Here is a 25383-nt window from a genome sequence, read left to right on the forward strand (position 1 = left end):
TGGTGTGTCAGACATTCCAGGAAGGGTAACTGAGAGTGTTTTTACCAAAAAATCTCTTTATCCTTATTTGTAGTTCTCAAGATTACAGGGCAGTGAATATTTAAGCATTTTTAGGGGAGGATTTCCATATTTCCTCCAAAATTGCAAGAAGAAATGTTACTTGAGAAGCAACTGTAAGAAGGAAAATATGCTTCCTAGTGGATGTAAAGTTCTTAGTTAGTGACTTATGAAACAAAATTTGATTTTTAGGGAAGGATCTGACTTTATTTCATTGTTACAGCTAAAGTGTGAATCCATTGCATTGTGAAATTCTCCAAATTTCAAAATGTGCTGGGCACATTCTTCAATGTATCTTGAAACAAGTTAGACTCTACACACAGACCCAACAAAACGAAATTTAGTGGTCTGTCTGCAGGACACATGAATGCCTATAGGAAGATGATGTCCATAGCATTTTGTTTAGTATCAGAGAGCCATCCATCAGCTTGACAGGTGATGGACAGACACAAGACATTTTTCTACCTTTTTACAATATAGCAACAATGCAGTTGTATGCAGACCTAAACAACATTTATATCGTTTATATGTTCCCTTCCACTAAGAAAGTTCCTTTTCTTTCTGAAGCTTTGTTGTGAGGTTTGATGCATCTCACTCAGAGCACTGACCATTTATTTCTTGTTAAGTTTTCTGTAAGGATTTCTAAGAGTAGGGGGAATTCAGATAGTCATACTTGATTTACTGCCTTGATGAACATGAAGCTCCTTTAAACCAGATGTTTTGAAAAAATCAAGTATACACCAGTGTCTTCATTATTTCATTTAAAAAGAAACCACTTGCTGTTTCTTGCTAAGGCATTGTCTCACAGGCTAGATACATAGAGACATTCATTTTGTTTAGATAGCAGTTTCCTTATTTAAGATCATTCTTGGGTTATTAGTATTATTTCCCATTGTTCTCAGTAGACAGTATATCTGCTAATGAGATTGGCAAATTAATGTCTCACTTACCTGACTCAGAAAACATCCAACTGTAGTTATACCAGAGCTCTTTCTATTATTCCAAGGTTCTGCTGCTTTAGGGAAGTTGACTTCAATAACCTTTAAAGCCTGAGAGCACTACCTTAAATATTTATGTTTTTTTCTGCATACTGTTAAGAGATAGCAGCTTCTGTTCAGCCACATAATCAAAGCTCTTCATTTCATAGCACAATTACTGTAATATCTAGCCTTTGATCTTGCAAAGTGCAGTTTGTACTGTGATATTTCTTTCGAATCATACTGGAAAAATAGTTTCTATATCTTGTTTCTTTGAACACTGTTATTCCTCATTACAAAGTTTTGCAAGTTCTGCTTCTCTTGACTAGAGCTTCCCACCATTCCACTCCACTCTCTCACTATTCTGTGTGGAGATGTCTGACTTCTTTTTGAATCAGTACTGTAACCCTTGTCTTTTTCTCTATACCTCTCTAACTTTTTTATGATCATTGTAAGTATGAAAATAGGTTTTGTGTTGTTCATGCTTATGTGCTGTGTATTTTGCTTGCTGCTCAGAAACAGTATTATCACCTTGTAATCACTTCTTTAGAACTGTTTCCCATCTTCCAGTCACAAGACCTATCCCAAAGGAGGTTTCTTGACTGTTTTACATACCAAAGAAAATTACCATTACTTGATCTGTGCAGTCATTATGTCCATGTGGAGCTCAATTAAACATTTTTACTGCTTCATTTTCTACAGTATAGATAATTGTTTTCTAATTCAGTTAGACCTTCTTGATGTGGTTCTTTCATTGAAGCTTATAAAGTGTTTTTTAATGCATTTGAGGCAGGCTAATCTTGCATTTGGACAATTTGCATTGACTGAGCTGACAAACAACAGTTGTATTAAGCTTCTGTGGCTTGCTGGCGCTTGATCAAATGTAACGTTTTATTAGAAGTGAAGTGTGGTCATCTTGACCCTGCTCTAGAAAATATAATGCTCTCAAATATATTAAGAAAAGAAGTTACCCTGTTTTAAGAAATGGCTGTTAGAAAAATAAGCATTAGCTTGTAGCTACATGTGATAATTTTCTGACCTTGTTTCAAAGCTAAAACTTAGATGAGCTGTCTGTAACATTAATTTCCTAGAAATTTACTTTTGTGTGTTGTTCTGTATATTTTATTTCACAGGATTGAATCAAGTTCTTAGTCAGCAAGCAAATCAAGAAATTAGTCCATTGGACAGCATGATTCAAAGACTTCAGCAGGAGCAGGACCAGAGGCGTTCTGGGGAGGCCGGAACCAGCAGTACCAGCCGGATAAGCAGAGGTAGATCACTGGGGAATGGGTGTTGAGGCTGGGAGCTGGAAAACATAAATCCCTTTATACTGGTCATGATCTGTGCATTTTGTTGAACGGATAGAAAGGAGGTATGCAACTGTAGAAAACAGTACAGCTTTCCCATTGGTTTTTTTTGCCTTTTGCAAAATATTTGGCTTCTTGACATTACAGATTTATCTTTGTTATTGTCTCCTCACTCAAGGAAATGCAGCAGCTGTGTTCCCTTAGGAGTAACTACCCTACTGTTTAATCTGGAACTGGCCACCTTGTTGTTTGAAATCTGACTTCTTTCAAATTAGGATACAGGACAAAGAAAAGTGGAAGGAAATACTTATTTCTCTGCAGAGTTGTTCCATGTTTCAGTGTCTTGTACTAGAGTACTCAGTAGTTTTCAACACTTTAAAAATTATGGTTAGCAATCCACTAGAGTAAGCAGGAATTAGCTTGTGAGTGTAAGGATATGGAAAAATGTTGATATTTTGCTACTGTGTAGGTCTTTGAAGGCTATTGCATGTGTGTGTGGTTTTGGTTTGGATTGGTTTAGTTATTTTTATGTTTTTGTCTGTAAATTTTACAGCTTGATTCCTAATTTCCAGGGTTGAGGCTTCATTTTTTTTGAAGGTAGAAGACTGTTTAAGGAACACACTGATTCAGTGAGATAGCTCACTCTTTTATAATACAGATCTAGAGTGCAGTAGCAATAGTCAGCTTTGCATAAATGTTTTCAAAGGTATTTTTAAAGAAGCAAACATTTGCTTCACTTCAGATTGTTGGTACACCTGCTTCTTTTCAATGTGAATTTTTAAACAGGGTGCTGCAACCCAGTAGCTGTTTGTGCTGTGTTATGATGACTGTAGAATCTGCTGAAATACTTATATTCAGTTTGTATGATTTCTTTTGAAGTAATAGATCAACTAAAGTAATTTTTTCCATTTCTTTCCAAGTCTTTCTTTTCTAATGCTTCCCAAAGAATTTCAGATCAAGAACTATTGCTTTTTGACTTTTTAGGATCTGTAAGCTCTACCTCAGAAGTACACTCCCCACCAAATATAGGGTTAAGGCGCAGTGGGCAAATTGAAGGTGTGCGTCAGATGCACAGCAATGCACCCAGAAGTGAAATCGCCACTGAGCGGGACCTGGTGGCTTGGAGCCGCAGGGTGGTAGTGCCTGAACTGTCTTCTGGTGTGGCCAGGTAAACACAGATGGAGAGTTTTACTGTGGTGAACTTCATTAAATGGAACGGTTTTGGAATTCTTATCGCCATTCACATTGTCATTTGTTTTCTATTTTATCATCTCAAATTTCTTATAAAGTCAGTTTCAGTTTGAAATCACTTGTTGGTATATCACTTGAAAAATCTTGTAATTCCAGAAGGATTAGGAATAAAAATTGTCCTTTTAATGAATGACACAGAATGAAACAACTAGATTCCATTGCCTATACAACACAGAAGTTCATTTTGATTTCTGAACTGGATCTTTAATTTTTATCAGTAAATGATGAATATTTAAATCAGTAAATCAAAAAACCTACTTTCCATAGTCAAGCATAAGCTGCTCTAGTTTAATAAAATAAGATGAAAATCTTACTTTGTTTGAAAAAAGCTAATTTTAAAACCATATGCTAACTGTAAACAGAAGAACTGCTGCTCAAAGAATGGTGTAGATGTTGAATGTCTGTTCCTTGGTTTGGAATAGATCCTCTTTGTTTTAGTAATGTCCTTTGAAGTTAACATCTCCATTTTCTTTTTTCAGTAGGCAAGAAGAATGGAGGACAGCAAAGGGAGAAGAAGAAATAAGGGTGTATCGATCAGAAGAGAAAAGAAAACATATAATGAGTCACATTCCAAGAGAAAACAAAATACCTACTTTCTCTAAGGTAAGTGGTCCACATGTACCTTATCATAGAATGAAGCATAAAATGTTCAGTAAGTTGGATCACATAAATTTATATTCCTCTTCTCGGTTTTAAATTTACACACCAGGGTATGGGAGTTAGTTTGCCTCCCCAGAATGAGAAAGCCTGTCTGTACTGATGTTTCAATATGTTCTTAATAATAAACAACATGGATTGCTTTCAGAAGTGGGGAGAAATCCCTGCAAATCTGGCGTTAGGGACGTGATTTGCTGTAGGGAGTCTGTCACTATTAATCAATACACCCTGCTGCTGTTGTCTACTGTTTGACAAACTGTTCTGTGGAAAGGTTGTATTAAAACTCAAGTCACAGTTCTTAAATTTAACAGATTAAATGCATCTCCAAACAGATAATGGGGTATTTTTTCTCATAGTACCCTAAAAATCATATTTTGGGCTATTATGGGCTATATCTAAGGCATGCTTTTTGCTAGAGCTGGGAGTACATTTTCAGAAAAGATAAAAGCAGGATAGGTTAAGTAGAAGGAAATAAGTTGTATTAAGAATTAGATTGTCATAAGTGACATGCTTTTTTAAAAATATGACTTGCAGAAAATTTCAATCTTGCATATTCTTGCTGGTTACAAAAATTGAAAGTTATATATTTTATGTTTACAGAAAGAATTTTAAGTCTTCTTTGTTTAAAATTAGTTTTATCTATTAATTGCACATGCTTATCTATGCTTTTCTAACTAAATAGCCAACTATGTTTTTGTAATAAAGGAAGTAAATTTTAGCAATGGTAAAGGAGAACTCATGCTTTGAGTTTCATAGTATGCGTAATATGGAGGAGACTTCTCATCCTCAAACCGAAGCTTGTAAAAACAGCTTTCAGGAACACCTGCAAATTGTGGCAATTGTGATTGAAAACTAAAAATCATGAGATATAAGGTGGAAAAATAAATAAATGAAATTAAAAGAACAAGTATGCAAAAGACTACAGCTCTTAATTCATTAGACTACCATACTTTATGCCTGTGAAGGAAGGAACTGAGATTGAAAACAATCTGAAAATAAATAAATTTCAGATGCTTTGTAGTGATTCTGTAATTTTTAATAATAATGAATTAATTTCATATGTAATAGTGTAAATTTGAAATGATCAAGTTTTATATTTGATATTAAATTTGAGTATTGTTTTGCTACATTTTTCATACCCAGCCAAAGTAAATATTTCAAAAGAAGTGATGTGAACAGTCCCCTGCCCACAGTTCCCTAAGAAGTTTAAATTTCTTTAATTTATTTCCTACTTTTTCCTTCAATTTCTTTCTTGCATTAAAATCTCAATGCATTGCTATCTTAAAAAATGATCCTGATGCACTCTTTTCAGTTCTGCAGGCACCAACATTGTGTGTTTTCCCAAGATACACTGAAAGAAATTTGTTCACTTTTGTCTCCAAACTTTATGCCACATGACAGGACTCATTAGTGAAATACCAGGACATCAGAGGTCTTTAACTCTTATTTTTCTTTTGGGAATAATAGCAAATGGGCCTGACAAATTTGCATTTAACAAAATATTTTCCTGTCTTGAGGGAATGTATTTTGGTGCTGAATTATAGAATTTCTTTTAGTTTAGTTTAACTGTTGCACTGCTTAAGGGTTTCTATTTTTTTTTCCTTGTCTTTTGCTGCAGCCTAGTCAAAAGATCCTTCCTGATAATGTGAATTCATACCAAATTACCATTAAATTTCTAATTGGGTTACAGTTTTCTTCTAAAATATCATTTGGACATAAAAGTTTAATAGAATTGGCTAGCTGGTCCAGCACTGTGGTTTTAGCAATTATTTTTATGATATATTTGCAATAAAGAAACTTAAAGCAAATATTTTTTTAAAATCCTGTTTAAACATTTTTTATGGTAAAAAAATTTTATAATGGTAGCACTGGATCTTTTGGGCCCTGTATTTTTATTCCAGATATTTATGTCCTTGAAATCCTTCAGAGCAACTGCTACTTAGGAATAACTTTCTTCAGTTTCATATATCTACACATGGGGGTTCTGTGACTGGATTCTGGTTTCTCAGAATGTGAGGGAGATAACTTGGTAAATCCTTTAGTCACTTTCTACTTTTGTTCTGAGAAAATAATGAAAAACCCCAGGCAACTGTGGTCTTTTCATATGAGTATGTCAGTAAATTTTCTACATAAACATTACTGATATACTTAGTAATACTTTCAGAACACTTAAAGCCTTCATAAACCTTACTGAATACTTTTTTATAACACCTTGGAATAAAAAAGTGGTATTCTTCCATAGCTGATTCTTCATTAAATACATCTCTTTTTGGAGGACTTAGACTGCTGAGAAGTTCACTAATTCAGATCCTCTTGAGTAAAATCTCAGAGGGATTCAGAAATAAGTAGATATCCCATGGGCTTTAAATAAGCACGTTTCAAGAAGTAAAAGATGTTTGATCTTGAGTGATTGAGTCTCACAATTCAACTGAGAATTAACTGTTTTTTAGGATTTTTATGATTTTTGTTGTTGCTTATAGTGAACATGAGCTATACTTCTGCTCAGGAGTGTCAAAGCAACAGGAATAGTGAATTGGAATTGTCATCTTCTGTAGTGTTCACAATAAATTCAAATAAACACCTGGGAAGAGAAACAAGGTTGACTGCAATCCAAAAACTGTTGTGCAATATTTTTAGGGTTGTTTTATAACCCTAAATTATAGTAGAAATTATAACTTCATTATGGTTCTTCTTCTGTTGCTGTTCTTATACAGTGGCAGTGTGACTTGAAATACAAACTGTGTTAGGTTGAAGATTGAACTGGAAAGCACACTGCAAATCTTTCTTTTCTTTGAGAATATCCAGTAGGTTTTGATACTGATTCCTTGTAAGTTATACTACAGTATTGTTGCAAGACTATTCCTTATTGCATAGGGAATTCTTATGGGTTTTATGAGAGAATTTATGAGCTAAAGGAGATGGGGAACACGTCCAGCAAAATACAGGGCATGACATTTTCTTCCAGTAATCTCTAGACCTAAGAACTACAGCACCAAGAATTGTAGAAAATGTCTCACTCTATAGAACTGTCAGCTTTTCTGGGAGCAGAGCAAAACAAGGCTTGTATTTAAAACATTGTCTTCATAGGAAAATTCAGTTGTAATTCATACCAGTAGGAAATACTGGTTTTTATATCAACTTCCACAATTTATCAGGTGTATTCAGATAATAATGATAATGGTGAAATAATATTTTCTTCTGTTTCCTTCTTCCCTTCTAACTGAAAAAAAGTTGAAAATACTGAAGTAAAATGAAAAGATGGGCAGGAATGAATGTTATTAGCATTTTGGATTGCAAGCAGAAGTGTAGGTCAATAAGGAAGAACACAGAGCAGCTGTACTTGCATTTTGAGGAGATTCCAAAGTCCTATTGCTAATTTTTAATTCAGGGTCATTGTAGGGTGTGTTAAAAGTAGTACAAAATTATAGCTCAGTCCTTCTTTTTTAACAATATCTGCAATTTAAATGGAAGTCACAGAAGTGTTCTGCCATTGAAAGCCCACATTTTTTTGACACAGGTCATACAGAAAAGTGTTTGTATTTGATTGCTTAAGGGACTAATGGAGTTGTGGGGGAGAAACTTAAAACTTGGGGTATTTTGACCTGAATAGTTTTTAGTAAATAGTGTTTAGTATAACTGACCTGCAGGCTGAATGACAAACTTGGTTTGACTTTCAAAGTCATTGGTGAGGATTAGAGTTTTTTCTATTATTAAACAAAAGCATGTAAAAAAAGCAAACAGCAGAAACTTGAACCCCCAATACATTAATGAAAGAGGATAGAATGGTTTTTTTACATCTTCAAAATGGAGCTGTATTCCAAATTACTTGTTTTCAGGAGCAGATGAAAACTGAGATAAATAACATTCTTAGGTAAATATTCCCAGTCCAAGTACTTAAGAGGGTTAGTCTATTAAACTACTGGGATTAGAGCATTTTAATAAATGTTTAAGAGTGTGAAATTTCTGTACACTAGAGGGTTGATATGATGTGTGTCCTAGTAAAATGTGACAAAAATGGAAATATTCCTCATTATCATTAAGTGGAAATGTGATGCCAATTAACATGGGAAATTGTTATGGATGGACAAAAGTAGGTATAAGCCTCTGTTGTGATGGGTGCAAATGACTGTATTGTAAACTAACAGAACCCAGGTAGGAGCAACATGTACTTTGTTCTGCTGAAAGTGGCTTATTTTTGTTCCACAGAAATAAGTTTTTCTACTTACATGTTATTTAAACAGTATTTCCAATTAAATCAGCAAGATGTTAAGAGGAAAATAATTTAAAACTCCAGAATATAGCTCTTTGTGCTTAGTGTCTGTTATCTCACTGCTTTTGGAACAGTTCTTACTATTTTTTTACATACATGTGATGTGGTAAGAGTAAATACTAAGTAATTATCGACACTGAATCAGACTTGAGGAGAGTGTGGAAGGGTGCTCTTTAGCCAAAGAGAAAATGCCAGGGCAAGAGACCTATTTAATGTTGGGGTTCTGATACTGGGCATATGCTTGTGCCTTGCCCCTGTTAAACTTCCTAGTAGAAGTTAATTCCTGTGGGCTTAAGGAATGAAGGATCATTTTCACATAAAAAATAGATTCTGCTGGTTAAGAAATACCATGAAATTGCTACAGACAAAGCTTTCCAAAATTACTTCAGCCCTGTATGAGACTGCAGCAAAGCTGTGCTTCCCAGTGCTGTCAGAGTCATAAGGACCCTAGCATGCAGTGTGGTCTCAATTGTCAGGACATCACTGGGTTTCCACTGTATCTCTCACAAATGATGTTACCAAGACCCCCAGCAGTGTCCAGTATCCCTCTCAAATACAGGAAGTGCCATAATCTTTATTTCACAGAAGAACTTCTGTCAGGAGCTGTAATTTCTGTTGTATCAATAGATATGCTCTGATACTGACTGGAAGCCTTGGACAAGGTACAAGGTACTTGTCAGCATATATTACTGCTCATCAAAGTGTTTAGAGAGAAAGTGATGATTGAACTTCAAATCATAGGTTATCTTGGCTTTATTTCCCAGCCTACTGTTAGAGTTGAGAGTACAATTTCAAGCTCTTTCTTTAGGTTCTATATTGAGGGAGAGGAGGCATCAGCTGTGTTTCCTCAGTTTTACTTGAACATGCTGGTGATAATTACATTTTGTTGGAAATAAACCTGTTGTACTTTATAGTCAAACTTTCACATTCAACTCCACCCCTCCCCAAATAAATAAAGTTCTGCCTTTACAGCTTCTCTTCAGATTTTGAAAAGTAAAGATGAATAGGAATGAAGTTAAAATGTATTTTTTTGGCAAGATGAGACAATTGTATACGTTAGGACCACTTTTCTCATCCGTGCTTGAGCAGTGCGTTTAGACAAGGTGACATCTAGAGGTCCTTTCCAACTTCATTCTATCATTCTGTTACTCATGGATAAGTACTTGTGGTTTTGTTTTCCTTTTTTTTTTTTTCTGTTCTTGTTTTGACATTGTATCTTTCCTTACAGCATCACTATGACCCAGTACTTATACAGTGGTATTGCTTTTTTCCATGCGCGAATGATTGGGTGGAGGGGCTGGGGAGTTGTTTTTTCCCTCAAGCTTTGAACTGCCAAAAGAAAAGTACTCTTTTCAAAACCAAAGAGTAATGCAAAGTGCTTCAGTTTTCCAAGCATCTGTAGTTCTGTTTGAGTAGAGAAAAGCTGTATTTATGATGACTGTTTGAGAAACCTCACCTCTGAAGAAAAACAGGGAGGTAAGGATTTTAGGACTCTTGTTTCTAGAGAGAAGACATGAACATCACAGCCAAGCTGTAACGTAGCTTCTGCAAAATGTGTCCCCCTTATTGTGATGGATACTTGACTAATTTCTTTCACTGGGGTTATGGGATTCCATTCTGTTGTCCCTGCTATGTCCCTACTATGTTTTATGGTGAAAAAGGCACAGTGCAGTAGCAGAAACAAGTTACTATAGCACTGGCTTTTGTGACCTCTTTGCTTTGGTAATGCATCTTGAGAGCTTGATGAGAAGTGAGCAGCCCCAGAAGGCTGAAGGACAGAAGGCTGTGGGATGGGCTCAGCCACTGGGCTCAGGGCTGCCTTGGAGCTGTTCTGGGTCAGGTCAGAGCAGCTTGAGGAGATCCCTTGTGCACTGCCAGTTTGAATCCAGAAGGAGGAATGAGTGCCCCAGGTCTCAAAAGTCTTAGGCAATGCTAAAATGCTGATAGCTGAGCAGTCCTGTTAGAAGTGTCTCTGGTAACTGTGCTGTCAGTGATAACTTCCCCAACTAGACAGAAGGACAGAACAACAGAAACACAGTAAAGAAGTTCACTGAAAAGAGTATGGAGCAGTTTATGTTGGTCCTCTGTGCTTTGATGAAAACTGGAACACAACTTTACAGAGTGGTGTGCTGGCTTGCTTTACTGAACTGTTGCAGTCATGCCTGCAAAAGGTGTGTATCTTCTGACAGGGAGCATGGGAGAAAAACTAGTTACTAGACTTCTGCACTTTAATGATGATTGTTGTGGCTAAGGAGAACTAAATCTTATAGCCAAGTTTTAGTACAGCTTTTACTGTAAAAAGTGGGAGTTATTTTCCTCAAGAAGAAAATTTAACCTAATGAATCAGCTTATATCATACATGATAGAAAAGGTATTTTCTTTTGTACCTTTTCTTTTTGTACAAAAGAAAAAAAAATCAAAAGGAATAGGTGCAAGCAGTCTGCTCTACTAGAAGGCTGTCAAAATATTAGTGCCTTTCTTTGTTTTGTTCCAGTTCTGCTTTCTTCATGTCTGGGACTGGTTTTTTTTTTTTAACTATTATCAGCACCTAATAGATACTCGAGGTTTTCTTTGTGGCAGGAGGATAATAGTGGAACAGAAGGAAGTGTGCCTCATTTTCTGGCACTTAGTAATGAGCCCAGAAATTATTTTCTTGGATCTGAACTAGGATGAAGTTTGACTATACATGCCAAAAAAAAAAAAAAATAGCACAAAACTCTTGAAATTGTGATCATGACTCTTGGGTTTTTTTCCCAGTGACTGGGGACTAAGACAAGATTGTAGACTTGATGTAGAGAGCAAGTGTTTGCATTATATATATTCTACAGGAGGAACAAAATCTCTTAATGCTGGAGCATGAAGTGTTTCTAAATTACAGTTTTATTTCATTCTTTTAAGCTTCATATCCTTTCAAACTGACTCATTCATTTGAATTCTTCAATGCATCATCATACTATTTAAAGGTCTGTATTTTCTAACAGTCATCTCTATGCTAAGGATGTATTACTGTACGGGTTTCTTTTCTAACACATCTGACTGCTTGGCTGCAAAGTAACACTTTGGACTTCTGTTTAAGAGTCTTCTTTCCTTAGCCATTTTTAGTGTAATTCTAAGCTTTTACATACCCTTAGCAGCCTATCAGTAGTTATGTTTTAGTCCTTATTAACTGACATGTACTTTTCAGAGAATGAATATTTTTAATAATTGCAGATTTAAAAATTGTGTTTGTGTCTGGGAAGAAATTTAATTATTTCCAGAATACACAGAACTGTTTGGTGCTTATATTCATTCAACTATGCATATGGAGTGTTTTCTTCAGCAGCTCTTTGTTTTGGACTTGTAACTTTTTGCCAATCCAAAAATTGCTTCCTGGAATAGTATTATTAAAGAAAATGCTATGCATTAATAAAATATATACTCAAATATTATGTATTTTGACTTTTATATCTTCACAGAACCATTCTCATGATAATTTACTAGATGCTAGTGACTCAAAGAAACAAGCAGCCAATCAGCACAACTACCGTACGAGATATGCAGCAGAAGAAACTGCAAGGCCTGCTGAAGAGCTGGAAAATGGACAAAGTTCTTCAGATGTAAGAGCCTTATTCTTGAGGCAGTCTTACACATTCCATTTCTGTGCATAAAGCTCCTGCTTCAGCGAATGAAACCTTGTTTTTAGTGGAAACTCAAGTTACATTTTTTATTGGGCGTTTCCTTTCACCTCTTTGAAAAATTATGTTGTATTAGGTTTTCACATGCTGTTGTATATGTTTAACTTAAAAAGTAATTGACAAAGGAGAAAAATGTTCATTTGTAAGGGTATTTTCTAAAGTATGTGTGCAATTTGTAAGACTAGTCAGTACTGCCCACGTGGCCTAGCAATATGGTTACCAACTTTAGGTGACCCTGTTTGAACAGGGAGGTTGGATAATATGACCTCCAGAAGTCCCTTCCAGCCTCAATTATTCTGTGCTTCTGTAGCTATGGCAGAGAATGAGTGAGGAGTACATAATGTTCATATGGGGTTTTTGTTTGGAATTAAAAAGATCTGGAAATACGATATTAAAAGTAATTTTTGAGAAGGTAAACTAATTTTTCAAATGGTGATGAAAAATGTTGCTCTACACTGCATCTGGCCATGCACAGATATCTTCATGCTTCTTTATAAAGTCCACTAAAGTAAAGGAACTTCCTGCAAACTAAAATTCCTTTTTAACATAAAGCTTCTAGAATACCAGATGTTTATAACGCATATAAAGCCTAGAAAAGTTTTCATTGTATTGTCATATATTATAACTTAAAGAAAATACTTTCTTTTTCTCTGCTTCCCTCTCTCCCCCTTCCCAATGCCCTCTGCTCTCCTTATTAGGAAGGGGAAGTAGTTGTTGCCAGTGGTGGAACATCAGAGGATGATGAAAGAGCATGGCACAGTGATGGCAGTTCTAGGTAAGTGATGGTATATATAATATACAGAGAAAATTACTGCTAAGAAATCTTTAATAATATTTGCTGTAAAGAGTTAATGAGTAATAACTTGTGCAGATTTAGAAGAAAAAGTAAACAAGAACATGAAACTTTAAGGATTTAATTTGCAGTCACGTTGCTAACTAAATTTTAGGGAAGGTTTTTCCTTGTTTGCTAGAAGGAGAATTGTTTTGCAGGAAGGTATTTCTTTTCAGGCATACAAACACTTCAGGCAGGTAGTAGCAGCTTCCTTTGGTGCTCAGTCTGAGCTGTGATCCTTGGTTTGGAATTAAAGAGCAAATAGAGCGTCCTTTATTTTTTCATTCAAAGATATTCAAAACCAGAAGTCTTGAAAACAATATCCAAACTTCAATGTTTATCCTCTTGAATTGATGAAGTAAATAAAAGTATTTACTTTGAGGGATGCTATAAGTTAAGTTTCTTGAAAGACCAAATGATGTCAGGGCTTTTGGTTTATTCCCATTTAAATTGTAGATAGAATATAGGGTTTTAATCATCAGGGTTTTAACTATCAAAACATTGTAGTTATTTAGACTGTTAACTGCAATCTTTTATTGGGTTATATTATGTAATCCAATGCACTTTTTAACTTTGGGGTTTAATTTCTTTTTTCTTTGTTATATCATATATAGTGACTATTCTAGTGATTATTCTGACTGGACGGCAGATGCAGGAATCAATTTGCAACCACCAAAGAAAATTCCTAAAATTAAAACAAAGAAAGCAGAAAGTAGTTCAGAGGATGAAGAAGGACCTGAAAAACAAAGGAAGCAAATTAAAAAGGAAAGGAAAAAGGGTATTGAGGAGAAAGATGGACCATCAACATCACCAAAGAAGAGGAAACCCAAAGAGAGAAAACAAAAGGTTAGATGTTTGTGTATTACAGGTTGCTCGTTCCAGCTGACTTAGAAATAATTGGATGAATGATTCAGTTACATATACAACTTAATATTGTCTAATTTTAAAACACATAATGACTTTTACTCTTTACAAATGGTAATTAAAGACCTCTTGCAAGACAGGTAACTATAATGATATGCTTTCTGAATATGATACATTTGATGTAAGGAGCACTTCTAATGTCCTTATCACTATCCTTGCTCACACCAGAAACTTCCTTTCTGTGGAAGTAGAGTATTCAACTTCCAATACAACTGAGTATTGTTATAAAGTGCCAGTATTTTTTACAGCTGTGCTGACTTGTCTTCTTATATAATTGCAATTTTTTTTAGATCTGCACAACCGTGTAATTTTTTTCTGTCAATTCTATGATATATGATATTTGCATTATGCTTGTCATTTTGACTCCATCAAGAGAAATATGACTTGATCAGGACTTTGTTGTTGTCTGTATTTTGTTTGCTTTCTAATATAATGTAATTACAGTTTATATCAGTACATAGAAATTTCCAGTGATTTTAGTTATTTTCAGTGTGGATTTTCAGAGGTTGTTTTGTTTTTAATTGTTAGATCTGAAAACTTCATTCTTCCTTCTTTCTTTACAGAGAGCAGAAGTGGTCTATCTGGTAGATGTTAGTTGTTATTGTAAGCTTAAAGCTTCTATTTTTTGCAGTACCCAAGGAAGCTAACTGTATCATCTAAACTAAGTACCTGTATTTTGTTTATTTATTAGGTTAGGAGTCCTCAGCATTTTTTAAGATAATTATTTCAGTGTCTTAGCCCTCATTAGAAGGTAGACTGACAAAACAGCTGTTTGAACACAGAGGCTGGCACAGTGTCAGATTAGCTGTGAATCTCTGGTATGGCATACAGGATGTCAGGTGGTAATCTTTCTTCTTTCTTTTGGCTACTTTTTCTGTATTGTACACAGTCATTAGTTGCACTGTCAATACTAATAGTATATTGCTATTCATACAATCTGAAAGAAAAAGAAGGTATCAGAAGGGATAAGAAAGCAGATGGGAAAAATAGATGCTGGGGGACTTTTTAGATGATTGAAACTTCTAGTTTAGCTTCTTATTATAAAAAACTGTTTGACAGCCTAGTATTTCCACTTAGATTAAAACTAACCAGAGTGTTTTGGGAATCTTGCATCCATTTTAGTCCCAGTTATTGAGATATGGGACATCTTTAATTTAAAAAGTACCAGGGCTAGATATTTCAGACTTTAAAAGCTGACCTGCTTATTTTTGAGTCAGAAGAAAATATGAGGCTGGAAGTATTTTAGAAAATCATCTCTTTCCTCTATCCCTTGGTAGCATTAATTATACCTGTCATTCCTGACAGATGTTAGTCTTTGAAGTTTCTTGTGGTGGACATTTGACCTCCTTACTGAGCAGAGAGCTCACAGGCCTTTCTGGTAGAAAGTTCTTCCTCATTCTGATCCTGATTCAAAATTAGGTCTTTCAACTGAGGAAAGAAGTTCTGAATGTCTTTGTAGCCACGCATAGAATCTTAAAAATTATAAAAGGAGTTGAGAAAATTGACATTCATCTCTATTAATGCATGGGTTTAATGATCTTGAATGGTGCTTACATTTCTAATCCTCCTCTACCAAAAATCAATCTAAAAAATGATACAGCAGTAAAGAAAGACAAGGAAGGATCACCCAGGAAGATCAAAAGTGCTGAATATTTTTTTTTTCAGACACAGAGGCTGACTCTTAGAAGGGAGAGAGTTTGGAAGAGATATGATGAAAAAGCTTGTATAAAACTATAATGGTTTAGAAAGGAATAAATGCACAATGATTTCCTTCCTTGTTTTATTACAGTGAGATGTTGCACCTGGTGACACAGAAAGCTCAAAACCCCAAACACACTTGAGAGTGCAGTCAGGTAGTGGAACTAATTACTAAAGGATTTAGTAAAGTTTCAGAAATTATTTAATAAAATCACTGGAATAGTCCCTTCCTGATGAGTAACTAACTTCAGACTTCAGTTCCAGAATGTTTTCAACTGATGATTAATGTGTAAAGTTATAATAAGCGAAGGTTCTGCCTTCCCATAATTCACCAGTTAGCTAGACACTTTGCTCTGATGCAATGTATCAGTTTTTTGCAAGACAGACCTACTTGAACCTCAGAATTCACAAAGTGCTTCTATGTTATTGACTCATTACAGTAGAGATGCTCTATTATTTTTTTTTGTGGGCTTTTGTTTTTTACTATATGTATGCTTTTTCCTGTGATAGTCACTGGTGCAATCATCACAGTGCTTTTTGTCATGTGAAACCACATTTGAATTGGTGTAATGGAATTACACATGGCATATCCTACTTGCAGTCTGGAGATGCAGTCCTCCAGCAGTGGCTGTATGCAGTGGATTTCTGTACAGATATCCAGGGTTGTTTTCTGTACACACACACAAGATCCTGTTAGGAATTTCAAAGCAGCCTTGCCTGAATGGCTGTACAAACCTCTGCTTTATCTGACTTATTGGATACAGACAAGCAGTGTGCACCTAGGATGAGCAACTGCCTTGAGTGTCATTGCTTACAAGTATGTGATGTGGAAACGCATTCTGAAAATGTAGTTGCGTAGCACTTTATAGTAAATATAGTAAATGTGGATGGGCCCAATCCAGGTAATTTTCACATGATTTACCTCATAAATCTTCCTCCTTGTTTTGTGCAAGGTTCCTGAATTGGAGGCAGCTGTATAATTTTAGTGCCTTTTTGGCCAATGCAGCCATGTGAATTTGGTTCAAGAGAATGACATGTTTCCATTGTATCTTTTTGGGCATGAGACATAATTACCTCACACACCCCCTAAAAAATCTCAAAAGGCAGTTAAGATTAATCCTCACAGTAACAATAATTTTGTACAAATCCTCTATGTTTTCTTCAGAGGCTGGCTGTAGGAGTTCTGGCAGAAAATGGTTTGACACTGGAGGAATGGCTGCCTTCAGCATGGATTACAGACACTGTTCCTCGGCGGTGCCCGTTTGTCCCACAGATGGGAGATGAGGTATTGTAGTTTTTGCCTCTGTGTCCTTGCTTCTTTCAGTTTGTTTTTGCCTTTTGTATTTTCATCTGTGCATTTTTCCCCCAGAGACTTATAATCAAAATATTTTAGATTTTCTTAAAAACATTCTTTGATCTGGTTAAAATTGCTTTTGCGTCTTTATACTTCGAAAATATTCTGCATAGTGTTGCTTTAACTTTATTTTATTGCTCCCTGCTGTTGCAATAGTGTTCCTTCTTGTATGCTGTTCAGTGTGTGGATTTCCTTATGACACCTGTAGACAAGCTGTGTGAGGTGCTTTATGTTGTGAAAGTATTCCTTAATTGTAGAGCATTTAGGATCCTGAAAAACAGGTAAGAAATCGGATATGAAATTAAGTCTGGAAAACATACTTCAGTTTGGGACTTGAAAGAAAACCCCAGGAATCAAGCCTCCTGGGGAGGGTTGTGAGTTTTTTTGCTTGGTATGATTGTTTTGATGTCATTTTTAAAAAAAATTCATTTATTTTGAAGAAAAATACTGATATTGTCCTTATCACTTGTGTTCCTGATATAAAAAGTTTCTGCTCATCTCTTACAATGGAAAACCATGAGAAAAGTTTTGTATATATGTATTTTATACAAACCAGACTGTAAATGACCCAGATGTCTCAAAATACAGTAGCAAAAGTATACGCACCAGTTTCTGTTTTAGAATATGTAGCAGGTGAACATTACAGTGCATTCTAAGAATAAGTAGTGTTAGGTAGAATGCAATCTTGAAAGCCAGAGTCTGTACATGTTTCTTAAAACCCCCTCAGGTTGAAATAAGAGGAAATAGCTGGCTTATGCTGTAATGGGCAGTGTGTGTTGTCTATTTGGGGAGCAGCATGTTTTCTGAGTTACTAAACAGAGTTGTTGTATAGCTCACACTTTTAGAATGCTGTTGGAGAAATATTTGACATGGTGGCAAAGTTGATTAACCTTGTTCCCAAGCTGAAGCTTTTTTGTGGGCACCACCTCAGAAACAGAATCAGGAACAGAGGTTGCATGTGCAAGCAGTTTTGTTTTTACTGGATCACTTCACTGATCAGTTCATAGCACAGTTATGCAAAAATTACATCAGCAAAGTCTAGTGAGGGAGGGAAGGAGCATTTCAAGTTGAGACTTGCAGCTAGAGAGAATACTTATGGATTGATACCCTCCAGGAAGCATGTTTTGGAGACTCTGCTGTTCAAAAGATCAAGTCCAAATAAATATATTTGGTGCCTGATACCATCTGGATCCAGTGAAGCAGCCAAGGATTTATCAGTACCATACTGCTCAGGAGACTTTAACATCATATTGGTTTAGTAAGATAAACAGTTGTGTTTGACTTGGCACCGGCTGAATACCACGTACAGTGTGTACTAGGAATATCTAAGTAGAGTACATCCCTTTGCTGAAAATGCTTTATGTGGGAAAACAGGAGGTTTTGTGTCCTGTGCCTAGAAAGTAGGAATAATTGCTCCAGTTGAGAGTATGTTTGTAATCCAGCTGCTCTGTCTGAAATTCCATCTCTGATACTTGCCTTCCCCAGATTTGCTGAATATGTGAAAAGAAAGTATTCATCTAGAAAGTTACTTTTGACATTCACAGAAATAAAGGGTTGGTTTAATTAGAGGAATATTATGAGAAACGATATTGTGTGGCCTTCCAACACTTTGTTGGATGGTAGGTATGTTTTATAAGATTTGGGAAGGGGTATATTTAAAATTTGTTCTCAAGCTGTACAAACATGTAATAAAAAAACAGTAGTGCTATATTTAGTTACACTTAGGGTACAAGAATAGCACATACCATCCCTTTTCCCTTTCTGAATAGTGCTGTTTACAGATCTCTGCCCTGTGACTTGAGGAATAGTGGAAACGCACCAGAGAGATGGGCTTGCAACTTTGCTGTCTGAATACCCAAATACCAGGCATGTTTGTTGGAGTGTTCTGCCGTTAACATGATAAAAACCAGTTTTGTCTGGTACTACAACAAACATGCAGAAGCAGGAATTCATCAAGCATAAAAATATTATTTCCTGGGAAAAGATATGAATTTTTTTTTTCTTTTCACAAATATCTTTGCAGTTTGTTCTTCTGCCAGAAGATGCAATGCTTAGAGTCATTTGCAAAATAAAGAATATTTTACTTCTGTAAACAGTGGGTTGAATTTATGTAGTGGTTTACCAGAAACACTGAGTGTAGCAGAGATTGTTTGTAGCCTGTGCACTTTTTTGTTTTGATTCAGTGGAATGTATGGGAAACAATCATCACAATGTTGAGAGTGTAATATAAATTTGCCTTCAGAGGTGTCTCAGTAGCCTCTGTTCCTTTTCCTGACAGATAGATTCTGACATTGCCTAGGAGATTCTCACTGCTTTCATGCCTTTTGTAGCTGCTGTATTTTTTTGCTTTGTCCCTATGAGGATATTTTGTCCCTATGAGGATATTATGCATATTGAATACTCTGAAAACAGGGATTTTAAAAAAAATGTGGTGCTGAGTTCTTAATTTTAAAAAAAAATTGACACATGGCACTAAGAGTTCAGTACTCATTAATGTAGAAACCTGGCAAAAATTTCTTTATAATGTTTTATGATACAAGTGCTTTGGCAAGTAGGTAGGAATACAAATATTAGTGTGTTGATTTGTGCATTTTAAAACTTTGAGTGATTTCTGCTCTGCTTTTTCTTTTTGTGTTGGACCTTTACATTAAAGCTATCTTTCCTTTGCGCAATTAGATGTAAATCCCATGTTGGGACACTTGAAGAGGATCTTTTATTTGGCATAAATTGCACCAAGAATACAGCCATTTATCAGATCTTTGTTCTAACTAGTTTGGGGAACCTCTGTTTCGCATTTCAAATGCATTCCTTGAATACATGTTAATGGGTTTCAGCTTACTAACTCATTACAGTGATGGCTTATTATAAAAGCATTCATCCATGTGGTATGATATATACAACAAGATCAAAGCAGAACTGGATTAGACTGGATGTGTCTGAACCATGGAAATATTTACTAGAAGGATTAAAAATATTAATAAGCATTGGAAATGTCTATTTTAGTTTGTTCAGGCATTTGTTAGGCTACTTTTTGAGTGATATGGAAGCAAACACCAAAATCTTACCAGAACAATAAGAGACTTTTCCTTCTAGAATATATTTCTTGTTCGAAAAAGATTAGCTAGATAGTGAGTTTAGTGATACTTGATAGTTAACTTTGGGCTGTCCTACAGTGATGTCTAACCAGGTAGATTAGTTGTTGCTGCCATTTAATTGCTCTATGGTGCAATGATAAATGGATGGTTTTGTTAGTGATTTTGTTGGCCTCACTCATGTGTAATTTAGGGTATTTTGTCCATACAGAAGATAATGTTCTAAGTGTTTTCTGCTTTTTTTTTTTTTTTTTGTAAATGTTTCTATAATTTTATATAATAATTCTTTTTTAATTTTCCTCCACTTAAATTTTGAGAACTCCTGACTTTGGCAGGAAAACAGACTGAAAAGTTGATGAAATAGAAAGTACACACATTGTACGACAGTGACTTTTTAGCATTTCAGCTCCACAGAGTCTTTGTAGGATAACTGTCACATTTCACTTTTAGGTTTACTATTTCCGACAAGGTCATGAAGCATACGTTGTAATGGCCAAGAAGAACAAAATTTATAATATTAATCCCAAGAAACAACCGTGGCATAAAATGGAATTGCGGGTATGACTTCTTTTTCTTTTTTGTTTCTAACTTGATATAAGAAAAACCCAAACAACCCCCCCAAACAAATAAACAAACAAACAAACCCGAAAAACCAACAAAAACACAAACAAACAAACCTAACTGGAAGTAAGTCCCTGATACAAGTAAATCTAGTGCTCTTAATATTGTAAGATAAGGGGAAAAATTTGACTTATAGTCAAATGAAATCAATCCTTAAACTTTAATACCTTTTGTATCAGCTTGAGCAGATAAGATGCTTATACTTCATAGCAAAATATTTTTCAAGCATATTGCATTGTGAAATGATAGCTCGTTGTGAAAGACTAAATTTCAGATTCTTGATTTTTACATGATCTGGCAGAAATATAGTGCATTCAGTATACCCATGTTTTCATGTTGCAGAAAGGTATTTCAATTAACTTCAGTGATGGTACATAGTATTTTATTTATTCTAGGAGCAAGAGCTGATGAAAATAGTTGGGATTAAGTATGAAGTGGGATTGCCTACTCTCTGCTGTCTTAAACTAGCTTTTCTTGACCCTGATACGGGTAAACTGACTGGAGGAGCCTTCACCATGAAGTAAGGAAAGCAATACTGTATGCAAATTAGGGGTTTTCTTGGATGGGGATGGCCAGGGGGGGTGTTGAGGTTGAAAGTGGAATGATTACATAAATATTGCCTTGTGCTTTTCAAGTGTTGATTTTGAAGTGTTAATTTCATGTTGTTTATGCTTTTGCTGGTTTATTGCTTAATAGTTGTGTGTTCTGTTGTAATTAGGTACCATGATATGCCAGATGTCATAGATTTCCTAGTTTTGAGGCAACAATTTGATGATGCAAAGCATAGGCGATGGAATATAGGTAAGTTGTGGGGAAAGTTGTGTGCTGTGGTTTTGTTTGTTTTTCTAAGTGTCTACCTATTTTCATGATAGCTTTCTTAATAGTAGATTATGGTAAAGAAATCCTAATGCTATACTGAAGTCAGAGAGTAAACTCTGCCCATAGTTAGCTGGAGAGTTCTACATAGTCCTTGACCAAAGTGGCAGCAAGCAAGCTAAATATTGCAGGTGATCTTTAAAAGAAAGTGCAAAGAAAATATCAGTTGTATATTTGCAGAGGGAATAGTTAGGGATAGGTTTTAGGAATGTGGTGTTTGTTGCTAGCTGAAAACTTCTTGTAGCCTATATATTGTTTGTATCTCTTTTTTTTTTTTTTTAATTGAAGGCCCTCCTACAACTGCATTGCTACTAGGATTATTTTTTATCAATTTCTGAAATTTCTGATGAAAACATATGAATACTTTTTCAAAAATTGCAAATTGATGTCTAGGTTGTACAAAAAGAATGCTCTTTCCATCTTCTTATCCTTTTTGAATTCTTTTCTAAACCCTATGGTTTAGCTTCACTGAAGTGTATGTAGTTATAATTTGCTGCCAAGTGATGAGGGAATGACTTGGATTCTTTTTACTTTGCCTGTGCCCAGTTATTTTGGAGTACTGGATATTGGAACAATGCCCATGACTGGTAGGTCCTCCAGTCAGATCTATTTCCAAGTCATCTTTTCCATATGATGACAAAGGTCATCTTTCAGCTGTGGAATGAATTAATCTCCTGTCCTTTGATATCCTTAGGTTGTATGCCTCTGCAGTATCCTTAGGATGGCTACTTTACATGTATAAATTACATGATGCCATAGGAATAAGTTCCATATCATCTCATACTTTGCACTATGTTGTCTGAAAGACAGCTCATCTTCAGTCCTACAGGGAATTTGGTAGACTTGTGATCCAGTAAGAAATGTAAACCTTGATTTCCTCTCCAAGATCATTTCAGTTTAAAGCTCTCATAAGTGACAAGGTTGATGAAGATCTACTAATAGGTCACTAGACTTTGCTCTTTCCTTATGGTTATGGATCTGTGGTCTTGTCCTCCTCTGCCATGCCATGTTTTGGCACAAAATCATTGCAGCAGCAGCAGAATGATTGCCATAGTTTGTTTGTGAACAGCCTAGCCAGGCTTCCTGAGCTGATGCTGTATTTCAAGAAATTTCCAGTCTGGAATAAATCCAAGCTACACAGAAAGTATTGGAAGTACCAAGACCTTTTATCAAGCTTCCAATGCAAATAATGGAAATTTTTGTTGTTGTCTTGGCTTTGTTTTGGGGAAGAATATCTGTATATCTATTATATCTTTTAATATTAAATTTATATAATTGTATGAATCCTTTTAGAAGAAACGAACATAACATTTAAAATTACAGGTTCTTATTTGCATTCAGATTCTATTTACTGCATATCTTTATCTTACTGTAGTTAACATTCAAGTTTAACTATAGTAAGATATATTTAAACTTCTATCAGTTTAGCCCAAGTATTAAAGAGTTTAATACTTGGGCTAAAAGCTATCCCAGTAGTACTCCTGCAGCTTCATGTCTTAGACTGGTGTGCTTGCCTGTCTCTCACATAGCAGCCACTGTGAGTTGCACATGCATTTTTTGTTATCTTCAAGTGAGCATTATGCAGGGATACTCAGTTCTGGAAAATTACACTAGAGCCAGCTTCTTCTAAAGGATTTTTGACTGCTTCCTGCATAGATGAGGTAGCACAGAGAACATGGGGAAAGCAGAGATGGTTCTTTCACTCATGTTGTTTTCTGCTTTAGCATTCTGTCTGTAGGAATGCTGTGGCTCTTGAGAACTTAGAAGCAGCTGCCAGTATATGCCTCTTTAAGTGGTTTTGATCTGCTTTATGTTCAGCTCAGTGAAGCCACTCCTAGTTGTACCTATGGATGTTTCTTTGTAAAACTGATCTCTAGGAAAGGCTATATTGGAAAACTGTAATTTTATAGCTCTTCAGCAAATAAATTATTCATTCAAAATAAAACATCGGCCCTTATTTACATTTTTGATCTTGCATTTCACGTATTTCTGGTTTACTTGATTCTATTCAGCACAATTATGATTATTAATAGAAGCTTTATAATTGTCCCAAATTACTAGTGATCCGTTAAATTCAATATTTTTTTAAATGCAGTAAAGAAAGCAGACCATTTTTGAGAATAGATTTACTTCCTATTATTTCAGACAACTTCAGCAAGCATTTGGGCAGAGGGTGGATGTATTGAAATGGAACAAATACTGCAGCAGCTGAGAGTGTGTATATATTCAAATCCCACATAAAAATGTGTAGTTCTTGGAATCTCAAGCTTAAATTACATTTTTTCTTATATTGAACAGAATACTACACTAAAATTGTTTCTTAATTTTGTGGCATGTGTTATAGAAAATGTTAGCATTTATGATGGTGTGTAATACATGCATTCTCATGTGTAATTTTTTTTAATAATGCTTCTGACCTTTTTTCTCAGCTGCATGAATGTTTTGTGGTAGTGAAGCCGTTGCAAGTCACAGTAAATTACTTTGCTAACCTTTTGAGCAAGCTTTAATAAATTTTATTCTATTATCAGTCAGATTGCCTGCATAGTAAAGAGAATGAACCTCTTGAGTTACATTTGCATTGCTGAAAAAGCACTTCAGAAATGAAGGAGGACGAGCTCAGCAGCTTGTAAAATATTCCCCATACAGAAGTGTCACAGTGCTCAGTTATTTTAAGGTAGCATGTAGCATTTAATGCAAGTAGATTTGAGATTTAAAGGAGTCTTAAAGCATTGAAATGTCTTACCTTTTATATGAAATTAAGAAATAAATTCACAAGTAAAGAATATGTAGGTAGATTTGCAAATCATTATTTTTCTAAAATGCCATATTAACTTTCATTTTGGTTAAAAAACAATCTTCAAAAAGAATGTAATAGTTTTGTTAGTTTTTAACTGAGCATTGACTCATGCTTGCCTGCTGAGGCTGTAAATGTTCAGAAGGATTTCTGTATTCAGAATCAAGCCAGATATATCTACACCTGCTTTTCTGGGAGGGTACATGCCTTATATTAATGAAATTTTTTTTTTGTTCTTACCTAGGTGATCGTTTCAGGTCAGTGATAGATGATGCTTGGTGGTTTGGAACAATTGAAAGCCAGGAACCTCTTCAGCCTGATTATCCTGATAGCTTATTTCAGTGCTACAATGTCTGGTTAGCAAATTTATCTTCAATCTTTTTTATGTTAATTAGTTCCTTCATTTGAAGTACTGACTGAGAAACTTACTTTCATTAAATTCAGTCATGCATTTCACTGTACCAGTTTATTATAATATTCTGTGGTGTATAAGTTACAGTTTTGTTACAAACACTAAATAATTACATTGTTGAAGCAATATTAGTGGATAATTTAAGTGTGGTTATTTTTAAGCTGGGACAATGGTGATACTGAGAAGATGAGCCCTTGGGACATGGAGCTGATACCAAGTAATGGTATGTTACTTTATTAATATAATTTGCTTTACAAGTGTATTTTAAGAAGAAAAAATATGTTATATGGTTTTACATAAACAATCCTGTTTCTTGGGGGAAGGGGGAAGAAGGCCCACAAAACAGTTGCATTTAAAGAATATCTTTAAATCAATCAATAAACTAAAAGGGAATCAAGATAAAAGAAATGGGAAAAAACAGCCATGCTAGATAAACTGAGTGATGTTGAAAATAGAAATCATACAAAAATTGCTATAGATAATGTGCAGTTAAACTTAACTCTTTGTACAATTATGAAGATACACCTATGCCCAAGGTCAGCTTGAGGAAACTGCTGCTTTAAGATATGCCAGCATTTCTGCAGACA

The 25383-nt window shown here is 35.2% G+C and overlaps 1 protein-coding gene across 3 annotated transcripts in view; it reads left to right on the forward strand.

Moving 5' to 3' along the window:
• Positions 1-25383, forward strand: part of PHIP (PHIP subunit of CUL4-Ring ligase complex) — a 110307-nt gene that overhangs the window by 61886 nt on the left and 23038 nt on the right. For 2 of the 3 annotated variants that reach the window (XM_074538337.1, XM_074538338.1), the window contains exons 18-29: positions 2168-2305; positions 3326-3509; positions 4072-4195; positions 11975-12115; positions 12892-12968; positions 13640-13871; positions 16813-16932; positions 20544-20651; positions 21110-21234; positions 21433-21515; positions 24629-24740; positions 24958-25019. In XM_074538337.1, coding sequence (XP_074394438.1) covers positions 2168-2305; positions 3326-3509; positions 4072-4195; positions 11975-12115; positions 12892-12968; positions 13640-13871; positions 16813-16932; positions 20544-20651; positions 21110-21234; positions 21433-21515; positions 24629-24740; positions 24958-25019 — 1506 coding nt within the window. The remainder of the gene's footprint in view (positions 1-2167; positions 2306-3325; positions 3510-4071; positions 4196-11974; positions 12116-12891; positions 12969-13639; positions 13872-16812; positions 16933-20543; positions 20652-21109; positions 21235-21432; positions 21516-24628; positions 24741-24957; positions 25020-25383) is intronic. The other variant, XM_074538339.1, reaches the window with a different exon arrangement.

This window comes from Zonotrichia albicollis, chromosome 3 (genome assembly GCF_047830755.1).
Source record: "Zonotrichia albicollis isolate bZonAlb1 chromosome 3, bZonAlb1.hap1, whole genome shotgun sequence".
Taxonomy (NCBI): domain Eukaryota; kingdom Metazoa; phylum Chordata; class Aves; order Passeriformes; family Passerellidae; genus Zonotrichia; species Zonotrichia albicollis.